We start from the raw sequence: 14,289 nt of genomic DNA, 5'->3' as shown, positions 1-14,289 counted from the left end.
TGTCCAATTAATTTCTTTCTATTTTTTTAGTAGAGATGGGGTCTCGCTCTTGCTCAGGCTGGTCTCGAACTCCTGAGCTCAAACGATCCGCCTGCCTCGGCCTCCCAGAGTGCTAGGATTACAGGTGTGAGCCACCACGCCTGGCCTATTCAATATTTTTAACTTTAATGGTCCACCTTTCCTTCATCCTTTAAAATTATGTCTATAAGTCTCTCCATCTCCCTAAACTCTCCCTTGACTCCTACCTTCCTCTAGCTACCACTATCCCATCTCTTTCTTATTTTCATGTAAACTTCTCAAAAATAGAGTTTACACTCAATGTGTGTTCACTCAGCTACTACAACCTGGCTGAATTTGGTCCCAAGTGTACTACTGAAACTGCTCATCAATGATTTCTTAGCTGTCAAACCCAATGAACCCTTTTCGGGCCTCATCTTACCAAATGTTTAGTACATGCTACTCTCTTTTGGTGTCTGCGACACCGCACTGAGAAGATTCTCTCTGCCTTGGTCTGACTGTTCTCTCCACAATAAGCGACTTCCTATGTTGGTGTCCCTGTACCCTACCCCACCCCACCCCACTGAGTTTTGAACTCAGCCCAAAACTCTTCTTACTCTTTTCCTGGATGAGTTCAGGCATTCTCGGGATTTAATCTATTACCATTATGTTGATGGTCCCCCACTCCTCTAGCATTAGCTCTCTCCTCCACATTGGACCCCCAGTCCTGGATCTTCCGTGGGCATTAAAACCCAATGTAAGAAATTAAAGTATTATGTTCTCCTCATAGCTGTTCCTGGTACATGGCATCATTCCAGGGAGGTGAAAGAAAGGAATAGGGAGTCATAGTTCGTCCATCCCATCTCCCAAGCCAAAAACCTGGACATCTTGTCCTTCTCTCCCATCACTGCAGCCAAATCAAATGCTCATATTTTTGTCTCCTAAAATGTTCTCAAAGCTGAGCTGTTCCTTCTCTACCCTTATTCTGGCATTCATTTCCTTTATTATCCCATACTTGGACCACTAAGCAGCCTGTGTCTAGACTCTAGTGCCTCAGTGATTTCCCCTTCAATGGCTTCTTCCACCCAGCTGCCAGAGGTCTCTCTAAAATATATATATCACACTCTTGCTTAAAACACTTTCATGTCTCCCTAGCACTCATTAGCCCCCAGCTAGCTATAGGACTGACTGAGAAAGGAGAGGCCCTCTCCTAGTCCTGCTGCTCCTTCAAATTCACTACTTCTCCACTCCCCACCTCACCTGAGGCTTATGATATTCATCTATATCAGGGGTCAGCAAATTTTTTCTGTAAAGGGCCAAATGGTAAATATTTTAGGCTTTGCATACCACATGGTCTCTTTTGTACCTACTCAACTCTGCAGGACAAAAGCAGCCACGGACGATACATAAATAAATGAGTATGGCTGTGTTCCAGTAAAACTTTATTCACAAAAACAAGTGGTAGGCTGGATTTGGTCTTTGAGCCATAGTTTGCTGACCCCTGATCTATACCATTCTACATCCCTCCATTTTGCTATTATCTGTGTTGTTCCAGGCACCTTCATATTTATCAAGAATTTGGCATCTGACTCACAGTATTCATTACTAGCCTAAGTGGCAAAGCACTGTGCCCAGCCCATGGTAAACATTCCATAAATGTGGTTGTAATTATTATTATTAAAAATTATCATACAGGCCGGGCGCGGTGGCTCATGCCTGCAATCCTAGCTCTCTGGGAGGCCGAGGCGGGCGAATTGTTTTAAGCTCAGGAGTTCGAAACCAGCCTGAGCAAGAGTGAGACCCCGTCTCTACTAAAAATTAGAAAGAAATTAATAGGACAACTAAAAAATATATATATAGAAAAAATTAGCCAGGCATGGTGGCACGTGCCTGTAGTCCCAGCTACTCGGAGGCTGAGGCAGGAAGGATCGCTTGATCCCAGGAGTTTGAGGTTGCTGTGAGCTAGGCTGACGCCACGGCACTCTAGCCCGGGCAACACAGTGAGACTCCGTCTCAAAACAAAAAAAAAAGAATGTCCACACGATAATTATTTTTATTTACTTATATTTTTATAAACAAGGTCTCACTCTTTCGCCCAGGCTGGAGTGCAGTGGCATGATCATAGCTCACTACCTCCTGAGCTCAGGAGATCCTCCTGTCTCAGCCTCTCAAGTAGCTGGGACTACAGGTGTATGAGACCATGTCCAGTTAATTTTTCTATTTTTTGTAGAGACAGGGTGTTGCTCTTGCTCGGGCTGGTCTCGAGCTCCTGGCCTCAAGGGATCCTTCTGCCTTGGCCTTCCAAAGTGCTGGGATTACAGGCATGAGCCACCACACTTGGCTCCTGCTTGATATCTCTGTGTGACCAACTAGCACTTTAGGCTCTCAGTTTCTGTGTCTGCTCAACTCTTACACCCTGGACCTTGTCATCACTCCAGAGCACTCTGTCTCTGAAACCTAACTCTAATATAACACGATTGAAATTTCCTGATTGGCACTCACCCCCTTTATGCTTGCTCTTCAACCTCAACCAGTTTCCAGTCGACTTTTATCTCTATTATGTCCTAATCTGTGAGTTCCCACCTATCTTTACTTCTTTCTTATCAACCTCAATCTCACGGCCCATTACTTGAGCCACCCTCTCACATCCTCAACTCCTATTTTCCCTTTTCCCTCAACTGTACCAGACCAGTAAAATCCTGTATCACCTTATCCATCTGCCTTCTCTGTTCTTATACCTCGATGGCCCAGGACTGCTGAAAATGGCTCACCAAAACAGATCGATGCCATTACAAACTTATGCTCTCCAGCCTCAGCTGGAGCTTCAGTACCACCTAGCAACACTTTCCCCAATCCTCTCACTAATAATCCAAACTTCCAAAACTTAAAAAGTCTCTCAAGCTCCCTTAGGGTACCATACCTTTTCTTACCTTCAGGTATTCAATTTGCTCCTGTATTTCTCACAAATTAGAGGTCTGAACAAATGCTCTAAATTCTTTGCCCTACCTACACACTTAACTTATCCACTATCCTTAATTCCTTCCCTCTAGACTCAGAAGAGTTGATTCTATTGCTATCACTGGAAGTGCTCTGGATCCCTGCCCCTTTCACCTCACCAGTCTTGCAGAACTAAACCCTGAATCAATCCAGGTATGTGCCCTCCCGGCACTCTCACCAAGCTCTTATCCTGAGCTTCCCCATCTTCAAAATGGTGAAATCTTTGTAAGATATTTCTGACTGTTGTGACTGTAACAAGCCTAGAGGTGTATGACATATGGTTATCATTGAATAAATGGTGGCTATTGTTATTATCATGTTAATAGTTTAAAGGTGAAAGGACGATGACAAGAACTGGAACACAGCATTGGGGAGCTGCAGGGAGAAAGGGGAAAGATGCCTGAAAAGAGAAAAGGTGAAAGTAATTTACACCTTGCCATAAAATGTCCAATCCTCTGAGAATATATTCAGATGCTTTGTGAATTGTGGTAAATACATGCCTACTCTTTGCTAGTCTCACTACTGTCTGGAACCTGCAACTAACACTATATAGAGGAAAGATTTGCTCTGGGTTCTAAGTCTCTGTCACCAGAGAAAAATTAACAAATGTTCCTTCTATTAATCCAGAATTAAAGTTAACATTCATAAAAAAGGAATTATAGCGATGTTTAGCCATCGAAGGTGTTAAACAAAAATATTCAATTAGGGAGTCCATGACTGGGGCAGGGGCACTTCCAGGTGAGCACCTGGGACATCTTATTGTGCCAGAAAGCACAGAAGAGGTCAAAAACTGATTGGGGTTGGGGAGGGGGGTGCCAAAAAGAGACAGAAGCCAGCTTGAAGGAGCTCCCACTGGCCAAATTTGGGACAATTTCAGCATCAAAAAGAATAATGATGGTAATAGAGTCTAACACAGTGAATAAAAAGGAGGGACTATAATAAATGTGTCCATATTGATAATCAATAAAAAAAGAGGGAGAAAAGGAAAAAAGCAAAAATTTTTATAGAATAACAATGCTGGTTAATAAATGTAGAAGGAATGAAATAATTAGAAAATCACCACTTTGCAGCCTTCAAAGGCAGGGATTATCTCCATGATACTAAACACACTGGATAAAAAGTTAATGGATGCACCCCATAAATATGTACTATCATGTACCAATAAAAATTAACTTAAAAAGTTAATGGATGGGCCGGGCGCGGTGGCTCACGCCTGTAATCTTAGCACTCTGGGAGGCCGAGGAGGGTGGATCGCTCAAGGTCAGGAGTTCGAGACCAGCCTGAGCAAGAGTGAGACTCCGTCTCTACTAAAAAATAGAAAGAAATGATCTGGACAACTAAAAATATATATATAGAAAAAATTAGCCGGGCATGGTGGCGCATGCCTGTAGTCCCAGCTACTCGGGAGGCTGAGGCAGGAGGATTGCTTGAGCCCAGGAGTCTGAGGTTGCTGTGAGCTAGGCTGACGCCACAGCACTCTAGCCCGGGCAACAGAGTGAGACTCTGTCTCAAAAAAAAGAAAAAAAAAGTTAATGGATGAAAGGATATCTGCATGGTCTTAAAGTTATTCCCCAGATTACTAATTAATTACAAAGGAGAAAAGGTACCTTTACGACAGAGAGATCTGGTTGTCACCTTCTTAATCAAGTGATCAAATAGCATCAGCAATAGTGCAAAGAATCTGATATTATATGCCTGCTCTGGTGCAATAAGAAGCCCATGGCATCACCTATGCAGTATATGCAAAAACATTTAAACCAAACTAATAAAGAGAAAGCAATCAGACAATTAGCTGGTCCATAGTCTTGCTACTCAAAATGTGACCCAAAGACCAAACTCACATCACCTGGGAGCTTGTTCAAAATATAGAGTATCAGGGCCCACTTCAAACAACTATATCAGAATTTGCTTTTTAACGAGATCCTCAAGTGATTTACAAGTACAAAATTTGAGAAGCCCTGTGTAAGACCAATCACCCAGACTTTTTAAAAGTCAGTGTCATAGAAACAAAAATGAAAGGCTAGGGGGACTGGTTTGGATTTAGAGAGACATAACAACCAAAAGCAATAAGTAAACCTTGATTGAATCTTGAATTGGGGAAAAACATAGTTATAAAATACATTTTGGAGGGACACTGGGGAAAATTTTACATACTTTTTATTAGATAATATTGAAGTAATGTTAGTTTTCTTAAATGTGATAATGGTATTCAGTAACAGAATTTTCTTAGTCTTAGAAGATATATACTGAAATATTTAAGGTAATGTGTCACCATGTCTATAACTTACCTTTAAATGGTTCATAAAAACAGACACATACATATAGAAAGCAAATGTGGCATAATATGAATAGTTACTCTAGATGAAGAATATGTAGTACATTCTGCTATTTTTAAAATTTTTTCTGCAGGTTGAAATTTTTGTCAAAGAAAAAGTTGGAGGGTAGGAAGAACATTCAGTTAGCCCATAATAGAAATGGTAAGTTTTTCACAGCAAACAGCATGATTTACATAACCATATGTTTATCAGAACACCTAGTTTAGAAGATACACATAAGTGCTCATTGGATGTTTGTTGAGAGAAAAGTGAATTTGTTCAAATCGTATTTTAGCTAGCAGAAATTACTAAGGCATTAAGAGCTATTACAACCAGTTGGTTGTCAGGCATATATGAACCTATGGATTGCCACTGTAAGAGAGGCAGTAGGGTATAATGACAAAGGTTTTGGGGTTGGTTAGACCTAGATTTTATTAGTGAGGTGTCCTTGGGCAAATTTAATCTCCCAAAGTCTCAATCATTCTATCTGTAAAATAGAAATAAAATAGTACCTTATAAGGTGGTTGCAAGGATAAAATGAGATACAAAATAATAAATGTAAAGTACTTAGCATTACTTGATAAATGTTAACCATCATTTTATCATAAAGTTAGCTAAAAGGAATTCTATAAAATGGAGATATTATTTTTATAGACCAGATTTGGACTTTATTCTGAAATTAAAGGTCTTTATATGATCTTACGACATTTTCCGAAAATTATAAGTCAAGGTGAGAAGGCATAACAATTTTCACTTCTCATTTTTATTTGGTATCTTGAAGGAAAAAGATTCAGTGAGATGATGGGCAGCATTTCCCCAAGGAAAACCAACAAAAAAACAGCTTACCTCTTCAACTACACCTTAGTAAGCCAGCATAAAGTACTGAAGATTAACAAAACAAAGCTATTATAAATCAGTGAGAATCAAATTCAACATAGGAGAGTATGTAAATAATTCTGTCACTCTCCTTACTAGAAATGTTGTGAGAAACTGCAATGTCTTTGATGGAGTTTATTTGAATACAGTTTTCTGGAAGCACTTAGAGAAAAAACAAGGCATCTATCTCTTTAGTTTAAGTGTACTTATGATGTCCAGATGTAATAGGACTGACATCAATAGATGATAGCCTAATCCAATTATTCTAAGAAATTCTAAAGCAATCTCTCTGAAAGGTTGACAACTGTGGCCAGCAGGCCAAATGCAGCCTACTGCTTGTTTTAATGAATAAAGTTTACCTGGAACACATTCATGCCCACTTATTTATGTACTGTCTATGGCTGTTTTAACTACAACAGCAGAGCTGAAAAGTTACAACAACGCCACATGGCCCATAAAGCCTAAAATATTTACTACCTGGACTTTTACAGAAATTGCCCCCCCCCTGCTCTAGACAAGCAATTCAAGAAGGTAATAAAACCTGTTAGACTCACCCAAGGTGTTGTCTTTTTGTATTGGTCACCTCCATCGATCACATCCCTCATGATTTTTCCCTTGAGAAAGTCATACTCTTCTGGACTCAGGTTAATAGACTCTATGTTTTTGCCACACGCGGAACACTGACCACTGTAATTATAATTGTTTATGTTACATAATGTCCAGAAAAAATGTTTGTTACATAATGTCCTTTTCCTAAAATGAATAATCCCAGGACACAAGGAAATTAAAAGCTAATAAAAAAAGAACATTAAAATCTTTGTGATCATCACATGCATCTGATTTTTGTAAACCTGATATTATCACACATAAGTGTGCAAGAAATCCGAAAAGAGTAGACTGCTGGGTATCCAGATGAAATTTTTAAAGTAATTCCTAAAACACAACTGGGTCCCAAATGTCTAGGGGAAAACATCTCTAAGGCTTCACAAAGGCTCACAGTACTTACAGGAAAATCATTTTGATCCACTGCAAAGTCTCCAAATGCAAAATGTGCTTTTTTGCCCAGGTACTCTAATTATAAACTCTTAATTATCCTATCCCTAAGGTGTTCTTAAATACTTTTTTAATCAATAGCAACAAAACTTACTAAATCTAAATCAAACAAGTTAAAAATAAACTAAATATTGGTGTTTACCTTTTCTGGATTGTGGTGAATTGTCCCTTCCATTGTTGTCCAGGAACACTAAAGAGAAGATTGCAAAGCCAAATCATCAGAAGGTTAGATTCCTACTGAACCTAAAGATAAATCATTGTATTTACAAACTCCGTAGGCAAGAGCTCTGCAAAGTTCAATATACTTCCCTAGAATGGTTTATTTAGAAGAGTGGTTGCTACCCTGTGATGGGCTAAGGAGCTGATGGTACCCTACTCTGAATGTCCTTCTTCCATTCAGTTCTTCTCTGGCCATCTGACCCTCATCTTCAAGTCTAAACCAACCTTCACTGGAGCTGTACAGAAAGCAGCTGATCCAGTGTAACCTCTAAATCAAACTCAACTCTAACCTTCTCCAGAAAGCTGCCAGAGATTGCTCCTGCTTGGAATAATTTCTCTCTTCTCTGATACTATCATCTTATACACCACTGTTATTTAACTGTCTGGTATTCCCAATTAAATTGAGAGTGTCATAATAGATCTTACATCACAAACCACAATGCCTACTCTAACTGGAGGCATTTAAAAACTATTTATTGATTTATTTGTTCATTAATTTATCCTTTCCTCCTTCCTCTAACATATATTGCCCTCAATCTTACTGATTCTTTTGCCTTCTCTCCTTTCCCACTTCTCAATTCAGGACCTCATCATCCCACACCCAAATTTAAAATTATATCCAAACAGATTTCCCTGTTTCCAATCTTAATCCCTCTCCAATCTATTCTTCTCACTGTTTTGGCAATTACCTTTCTAAAATTCCAAAACCACCACTCTTGATAAAAGAATAAAATCCAAAACCAGCATTCTTGATGAAAGAATAAAATCCAAACTCTTGGGATTCAAAGATTTTCACCTGGTTCCTCCTCTGTTGATGTTCAATAAGTTTGCTAAGACAATTAAGCGTAACTGCTACTCAAAGCTCTGTATACATGATATAGAATAAAAAGGCAAGAGAAAAACAGAGGGAAGAAATGAATTTTTAGGAAAGGGCCTGAAGCAAATTAATGAAGAAATAAGAGGAGCAGACTGAAGCAATAAACAGGTGCATAGCCAGTAACATATATAAAATCAAAGAGAACGCAAAGGTGAGAGCTTTGGAGAGAGAGCAACCAAATGATGGGAAAATCCAAAACAAACTAGTAGGATGAGGATTTTCCTTTTTAATGTTTGCATATCAGGCTTGGTCAGGATCCCTCTCTGCAATCTTACCATCCAAGTTGATGAAATAACAGAGATTAGACAGAATAAATATAAGCACATTATATCCTAGTCATTAGATTTCAGAGGAGCTTCTGAAAATTCTAATAATGGCCCAAGAACAGTTCTAGCCAAATACTATATCCTTTTCTTGCTATGCACTCAGGCCATAAGTACTATTCATAAGTACTCAACATCTTACTTAATGCCTAACAAAACAAAATAAATGATCCTTCTAAAAGGTAAAAAATACATAAAAACTACAAGTGCTCTAGAATTTCTTTTTTATGTGCTGGGTGGAGATTAGCACAAATTGTTTATGCTACCACATTTTTAAGGAGAGAAAATTTAAAGAGGAAACAAATCTTACTAAAAAAGTATAATCTGAATAAAATGATTCTCAGAAACAACAAAAAAAGAAAGACTACTTGTAGGTATACTTATTAAAATAAATACAAATAAAGAAAAATCAAAATTACCTTTCAAACCATGTTTTTATACTATGTGCAAATGACTCCCCAGGATATAGGTGATTATTTCTTAGATACAAAAGAATGTCTAGTAGTTTGTTTGAATAGTCATCCTCCTTTATGTCTTTTCCAAAATCAAAGAAGGCTTTTAAAGTTTCCAACATAGGAATGAGATCATGAGCTAGCAATTCCTGATACAAATTCCAAGCTATGTTTACATCTTGATGAAGAAGGGCTCCCTGGATACAGTCATTATAGTTCTTTCTTGAAGGGGTCATGACTTTTTTGATGTCCTCTAACAGCAGCAAGGCCTCTCTCCATCTGTCTGAATGGATTAATCCCCGGATGAGAAGAGTATATGCTCCAGGTTCTAAGTTCTTATACCTGGCTTTCATAATTTCATAGACATCAATAACTTCTGATGTCTGCTTATGAAAGACAGACAGATGCAAATACTTGACCAGTAAATCATAGCCTACAATACCATTGTTTTTTGCTGCTACCCATGCCAGCAGAGATTTAGCCACATCTACAGAGCTATGACAGTGAGCCATCTGTGAACTGATCCAACTTTCAAAATTGACCTTTCCTTTGAAATCTTCCTTAAGTTTATCCCACTCCTTTGAATTCAAAGGTTTTGTTGGGAGTTCAATAGTGTTCTTTACAGGTGGCAAAGCATGATCTTTACTCTGAGGATTCATCTGCGATCTCTTCTTAGCTGCTCCAGCTAAAAAAAAATGAGAAGAATCAGAGGAAACTTGCTTATTACTGCTGTCATCTTTCTTGAGATACCTGGCCTTGGCAATTAGCAGATCCGTTGCTTTGGTATTTTGTGGAGACATTGCTTTAAGAGAAAACCACCTCTGTTGGTTCCTGATGCCACAGAAGTCTGTGAGAAAGAGACAGAGGTAAGAGTGCCCTGGGCCTTGCCATACCTGGTTGCTCTTCCAAAGCTTAGGAAAGCTTCCAATACCAGACAAATAGAAAGTCATTATGCAGTGAGATCAGCACCGGATCATGAGAGAGTTGTTTGGAAAAATCCCTACTTGTACAGCAAAATTAAGAGATTGGAGGTCGGGGGCGGAGAATCGAAGTGCAACTTTTAAAAAGGAGATTTCGTTTCTTCCTTACAGACAAATTGGGTGCTGCTTTTGAGACTACTTAATAGCAACGAAGGCAGATGAGTTCTGTCTCTAAAACAACGATCCCGGGATATCCAACGTCGCAAACTCCAAACCAGGGGACAGAGCAGTAATCCTCTGGTGTCTGTTATATTCCAGTCCATGAATCTGAGGAAAAGGCACAAGGAGGAACACTCAGTTCTACTCACGTGGATCACAACTATCCTGAAATGGGGCAGGATCCCATGGAGGCTTGCTGGAAAAGGGGCGAAAAGCAAAAACAGCGATCAGGAGCCGCCAACCCCTACCCACCAGAAACCACAGCCGCAAAAGCCAAATTTAGGGGCCCTCGCCCTGCATAACCCTCCCCAAGCGGCAAAAGTCGACAGATGAGGAATGGGGCTGGGGGAGGTAGGGAGTCAGCTGAGCCAACAACTCAGGTAAGGAAGAGAAGTCCGAGAAGGGCGCAGCCTTAAATGTGTACCGATTGCTGAAACGAAGTTCATTCAATAATTCACCACCGCACTCAAGCAACACTCAGGCGACCAGGAACGCGGCGGAAACTACAGTTTCCACAATGCACCGCGCCGGCCCCAGCCGCTGGGGCGATACTGACCTGGACCCAGGCGTTCCACCGGGCCTAGCGGCGAGGAAAAAAGGCAATTTTGAAGCATTTAGTGGCAGAAGGGTAAGAGACGGCTACTGAAGCATCTGCTATATTCAGTGGATCTTGAGGTCCACCAGCTTTGCGCAATGAACAATGAAAAGAAATTGTGAAGAAAGCGCTTCTCTCAGGCCGGAAACTTCAATGGGCTGCTGAGTCACGTGGTGCCCACGCGCAAGAGGCCCACGACGAAGAAATAAAAATGCGGACTTCCTTATCCTGGCATTTAAAATCGAGCTTAGTGAGCCTGGGACGCCATTTTCCGTATCTTTCTCTTCTGCTTTTCCCGCCAGCGTGGTCACCACATTCTCCGCGATAGCTCCGGTTTTGCCTCTTTAGCCGTGACTTCCGCCCATGTCCAAAATGGCGATTGGGCGGCCTTCCTAACCTTTACGGGGCTTATCGGCGTCTGACGTCTGAACTGATAGGGGTGGAGCGGTTAGTAAACAGCAAATGCAGGCGCTGCTGCGCGGGAGTCGGCCATGGACTGGAAAGAAGTTCTTCGCCGGCGCTTAGCTACGCCCAACACCGGTCCAAACAGTGAGTTTGGGAGGGGCTGCTCGTTGGGATAGCCCGGCCCTAAACTCCTAGAGGTTGGGGGAGAGTGGGGAGGAGGAGCAATTGGGAGCCACACTTTCGGCTTCTGTAAAAGACGGCTGTGACAAAGGAGGCGGAGTGGAACGTGGTTTAGGGATACAGAGAGGTTCGACCCAAACTTCCCCAAGAAAGAATCTACAGGAACGGAAAGCTTAGCGTTAGTCACTGACTTCTGTGGTCTTGATCTAGACTTGTGAGGAATACTGAGAACCCCGGCTCCAACAAGTCTTCGACTCCATCAGGACCTCATTGAACCTATCGCCTTTTTACTGTCACTTTTCGCTTCCTTCCTAAGCCATTTTAGATTTCATAACTCATTTTTCCTTGTTTCTTCCCTCCTCCTTCATACTTGCTTGTTAACCAACGTGGTTAAATCTATCTTTCCTATTTCACATCCGCACTCAGAGCTCCTGAAAGTGGCTGGAGAAAAACAGAACCATGGTGAGTTGTCTCACTTTTAATCCATGTCAAGTAACCTAAAGTAGGTGTTTTGGTCACGTCTGCCGTGTTTCTCTAGACATTCTGTCTTCTACACTCAATTCTCATCTCCCAAACTTACCATCTGGCCTACCCACTCCTTACCTTTAGCTGAACTTCTTTGCTTTTCAATATGTATCTCTCTGAGAACGTAGAAGCAGTCAAAGAAGAACCTCGCCTGTCCTCATTTACCATTTCTATCAGTCCCTCACCCCCATAGTTGTCCATACACTCTGCCTTGGCTGTTAAAATGAATTGTCCATGCTCCCATTTAAGAGTCCCTCCACTCCAGCACTAGATCGCATTCCCTTTCTTATATGCACTGACTTCACTCCAGCCTTGTCCTCTCATACATCATCAAATTTTACTACTCTGTTGGATCATTTTCATGAGCACTGACAAGCATGCTGTAATATCCCCCATCTTAAAAAAAAATCATATTGATCCCACATTCCCCTCCAGCTTCTGCTACCCTTCTCTGCACCTTTTATAGGAAAACTTTTCAAAGAAGTTACCTGTACTTGTGCATTCTCTGCTTTCTTCTCGTCTCAACTCTTGAACCCACTCCATTCTTTCACACATGTTTATTGCATGCCTGTTATGTGCCAAGTACTGTTCTAGGCTTTAGCAGTGAAAAAAACAGACAAAAATCCCTGTCCTTGTAAAACTTACTATTTAGTGTGGGAAGAATTACTAAATTATATAGGTCATACAGCTCCCGTTTTAGGCTGTTTTCCTTCATTGGTATACTAGATCCCATGTTTGTGCTAGATCCCATTTTTGCCTTCTCTTGCAGTTGTCCCCTGTCCTGCATCATCAATTTTTATTTCTTAATTATTTCCATCAGTATATAAACATGCTAGTATTTCTCCCATCTTAAACTTTCTTGACTTAATTTCCACCTCTAGTTAATGCCTCATTTTTCTGTTCCCCTTATAATCAGTCACACTTGTTAAAAAAGTTGTTGGTTAAATCTCTACTTGTCTCTAATTCCTGCTTTTCCAGAATCATCAGTGACTTCCATATTAACTGTTGGTCAGTTAACCAATGGTCAGTTGTCAGTCCTCATTTTACTTATAAAATTTTGCAGTTTTCTCCAACAGCACTGAGCCATAGTAAAGAAATTATAGGTTTAGTCCAAGGTTAAAAACTAACGTGGCAGAAATGCAGTCCTAAAAGGAGTTCAGGTAAACAACTACAGGCTTATTGGAAGTGAGAGCAGAAAGGAAAATAAACTTTTGAGAAAACAGATCACAGAATTGAAGATCTCTGAGGCTGAAGTGCAAGTATTATGGCAGTGAGGTTTTGAATAACAAAGGATAATCTGAGAGTGTATCAGAGCTTAAGATTTCAGAAGAGGAGCAAATAAGATCTGTGGCTGTGCCACAGAAGTGAGTAGCAGAGTGAAGTAAAGATGAAAACCTTCAGAGTTGCAGGGCTCATGGTAACCCACATAAATGTTTATTCATCGTAGATGATAGCAGGGCCTTGTGAAAAATGCTGTGCACCAGTCACTGTGGTCCACAAATTTTAATAAGTGAGGAGGAATAGCTGAATGAGACAGCTACATCCCAATAGCAGGGCAGGTTGGAAGGTAATGGATGCGTCAGTTGTGAGCTTCAGACAGAGGAGGGTTTTTTTTACGTTAGGTAAAGGAACAGTGATTATGAGGCTGAAACTCCATGAAGTCAGAGGCTGGGGCTGTTTTGCTCACCCCTCTGGTGCCAGTGTCTAATACAGTGCTCTGTACATAGAAGGTGCTCAGTAAATATTTTTGATTGAATGAATTAGGAACATTCCAGTGGTCTGTAGGAGAGGCAGTGACTTAAGAGACTAGCTTTAGTGATAAACAGAAGTAGACGGAGCATGCTCAGAAGTGGTTGAAGATGTGGGGAAGGCTGATTCAGTGGAAAGGAATGATTCAAGTTAATATGTTCAGGGTCTAAGGACAATTGTGAAGGCCTTTTTGGCATTGCAACTATTTTAATTAGACTATAGTATATAGGATGATCTGAGTAAAAGTGTTGCTTGGTTTTAAAAGTGCTTTTCTCCCCTTAATCTTTTTTGTTGCCAGAAAAAAAAAGTGAACAAGAATTAAAAGATGAAGAAATGGATTTATTTACCAAATACTATTCAGAATGGAAAGGAGGTAGAAAAAACACCAATGAATTCTATAAGACCATTCCCCGGTTTTATTATAGGGTAAGTGGTGTCAACGGGAAAAAAGACCAAACTCTGTAAAATAATTTTAAAGAGATTTACTCTGAGCCAAATTTGAGGACCATGACCCAGAGCCACACCGAAGAGGCCTTGAGCACTGGACTCGGTGTGGCTGGCTTACAGTTTGGTTTTACTTTTTTTTT

At 40.5% G+C, this 14,289-nt stretch overlaps 2 protein-coding genes across 2 annotated transcripts in view; one reads left to right on the top strand and one right to left on the bottom strand.

Moving 5' to 3' along the window:
• Window positions 1–10,982, bottom strand: part of KIAA0391 (KIAA0391 ortholog) — a 152,813-nt gene extending 141,831 nt beyond the window's left edge. The window contains exons 1-4 of the mRNA XM_012658198.1: window positions 10,673–10,982; window positions 9,077–9,794; window positions 7,381–7,428; window positions 6,740–6,872 (exon numbers count right to left, since the gene is read on the bottom strand). Of these exons, the coding sequence (XP_012513652.1) occupies window positions 6,740–6,872; window positions 7,381–7,428; window positions 9,077–9,794; window positions 10,673–10,694 (921 nt within the window). The 5' untranslated portion in view covers window positions 10,695–10,982. The remainder of the gene's footprint in view (window positions 1–6,739; window positions 6,873–7,380; window positions 7,429–9,076; window positions 9,795–10,672) is intronic.
• Window positions 10,983–11,319: 337 nt separating this feature from the next.
• The window catches only part of PPP2R3C (protein phosphatase 2, regulatory subunit B'', gamma), a 28,991-nt gene continuing 26,021 nt past the window's right edge, over window positions 11,320–14,289 (top strand). Inside the window, exons 1-2 of the mRNA XM_012657917.1 lie at window positions 11,320–11,392; window positions 14,001–14,128. Of these exons, the coding sequence (XP_012513371.1) occupies window positions 11,335–11,392; window positions 14,001–14,128 (186 nt within the window). The 5' untranslated portion in view covers window positions 11,320–11,334. The remainder of the gene's footprint in view (window positions 11,393–14,000; window positions 14,129–14,289) is intronic.

Source organism: Propithecus coquereli, unplaced genomic scaffold (genome assembly GCF_000956105.1).
Source record: "Propithecus coquereli isolate 6110/MARCELLA unplaced genomic scaffold, Pcoq_1.0 Scaffold116, whole genome shotgun sequence".
NCBI classification, from domain to species: domain Eukaryota; kingdom Metazoa; phylum Chordata; class Mammalia; order Primates; family Indriidae; genus Propithecus; species Propithecus coquereli.
This window is presented reverse-complemented; position numbering and strand designations above follow the sequence as displayed.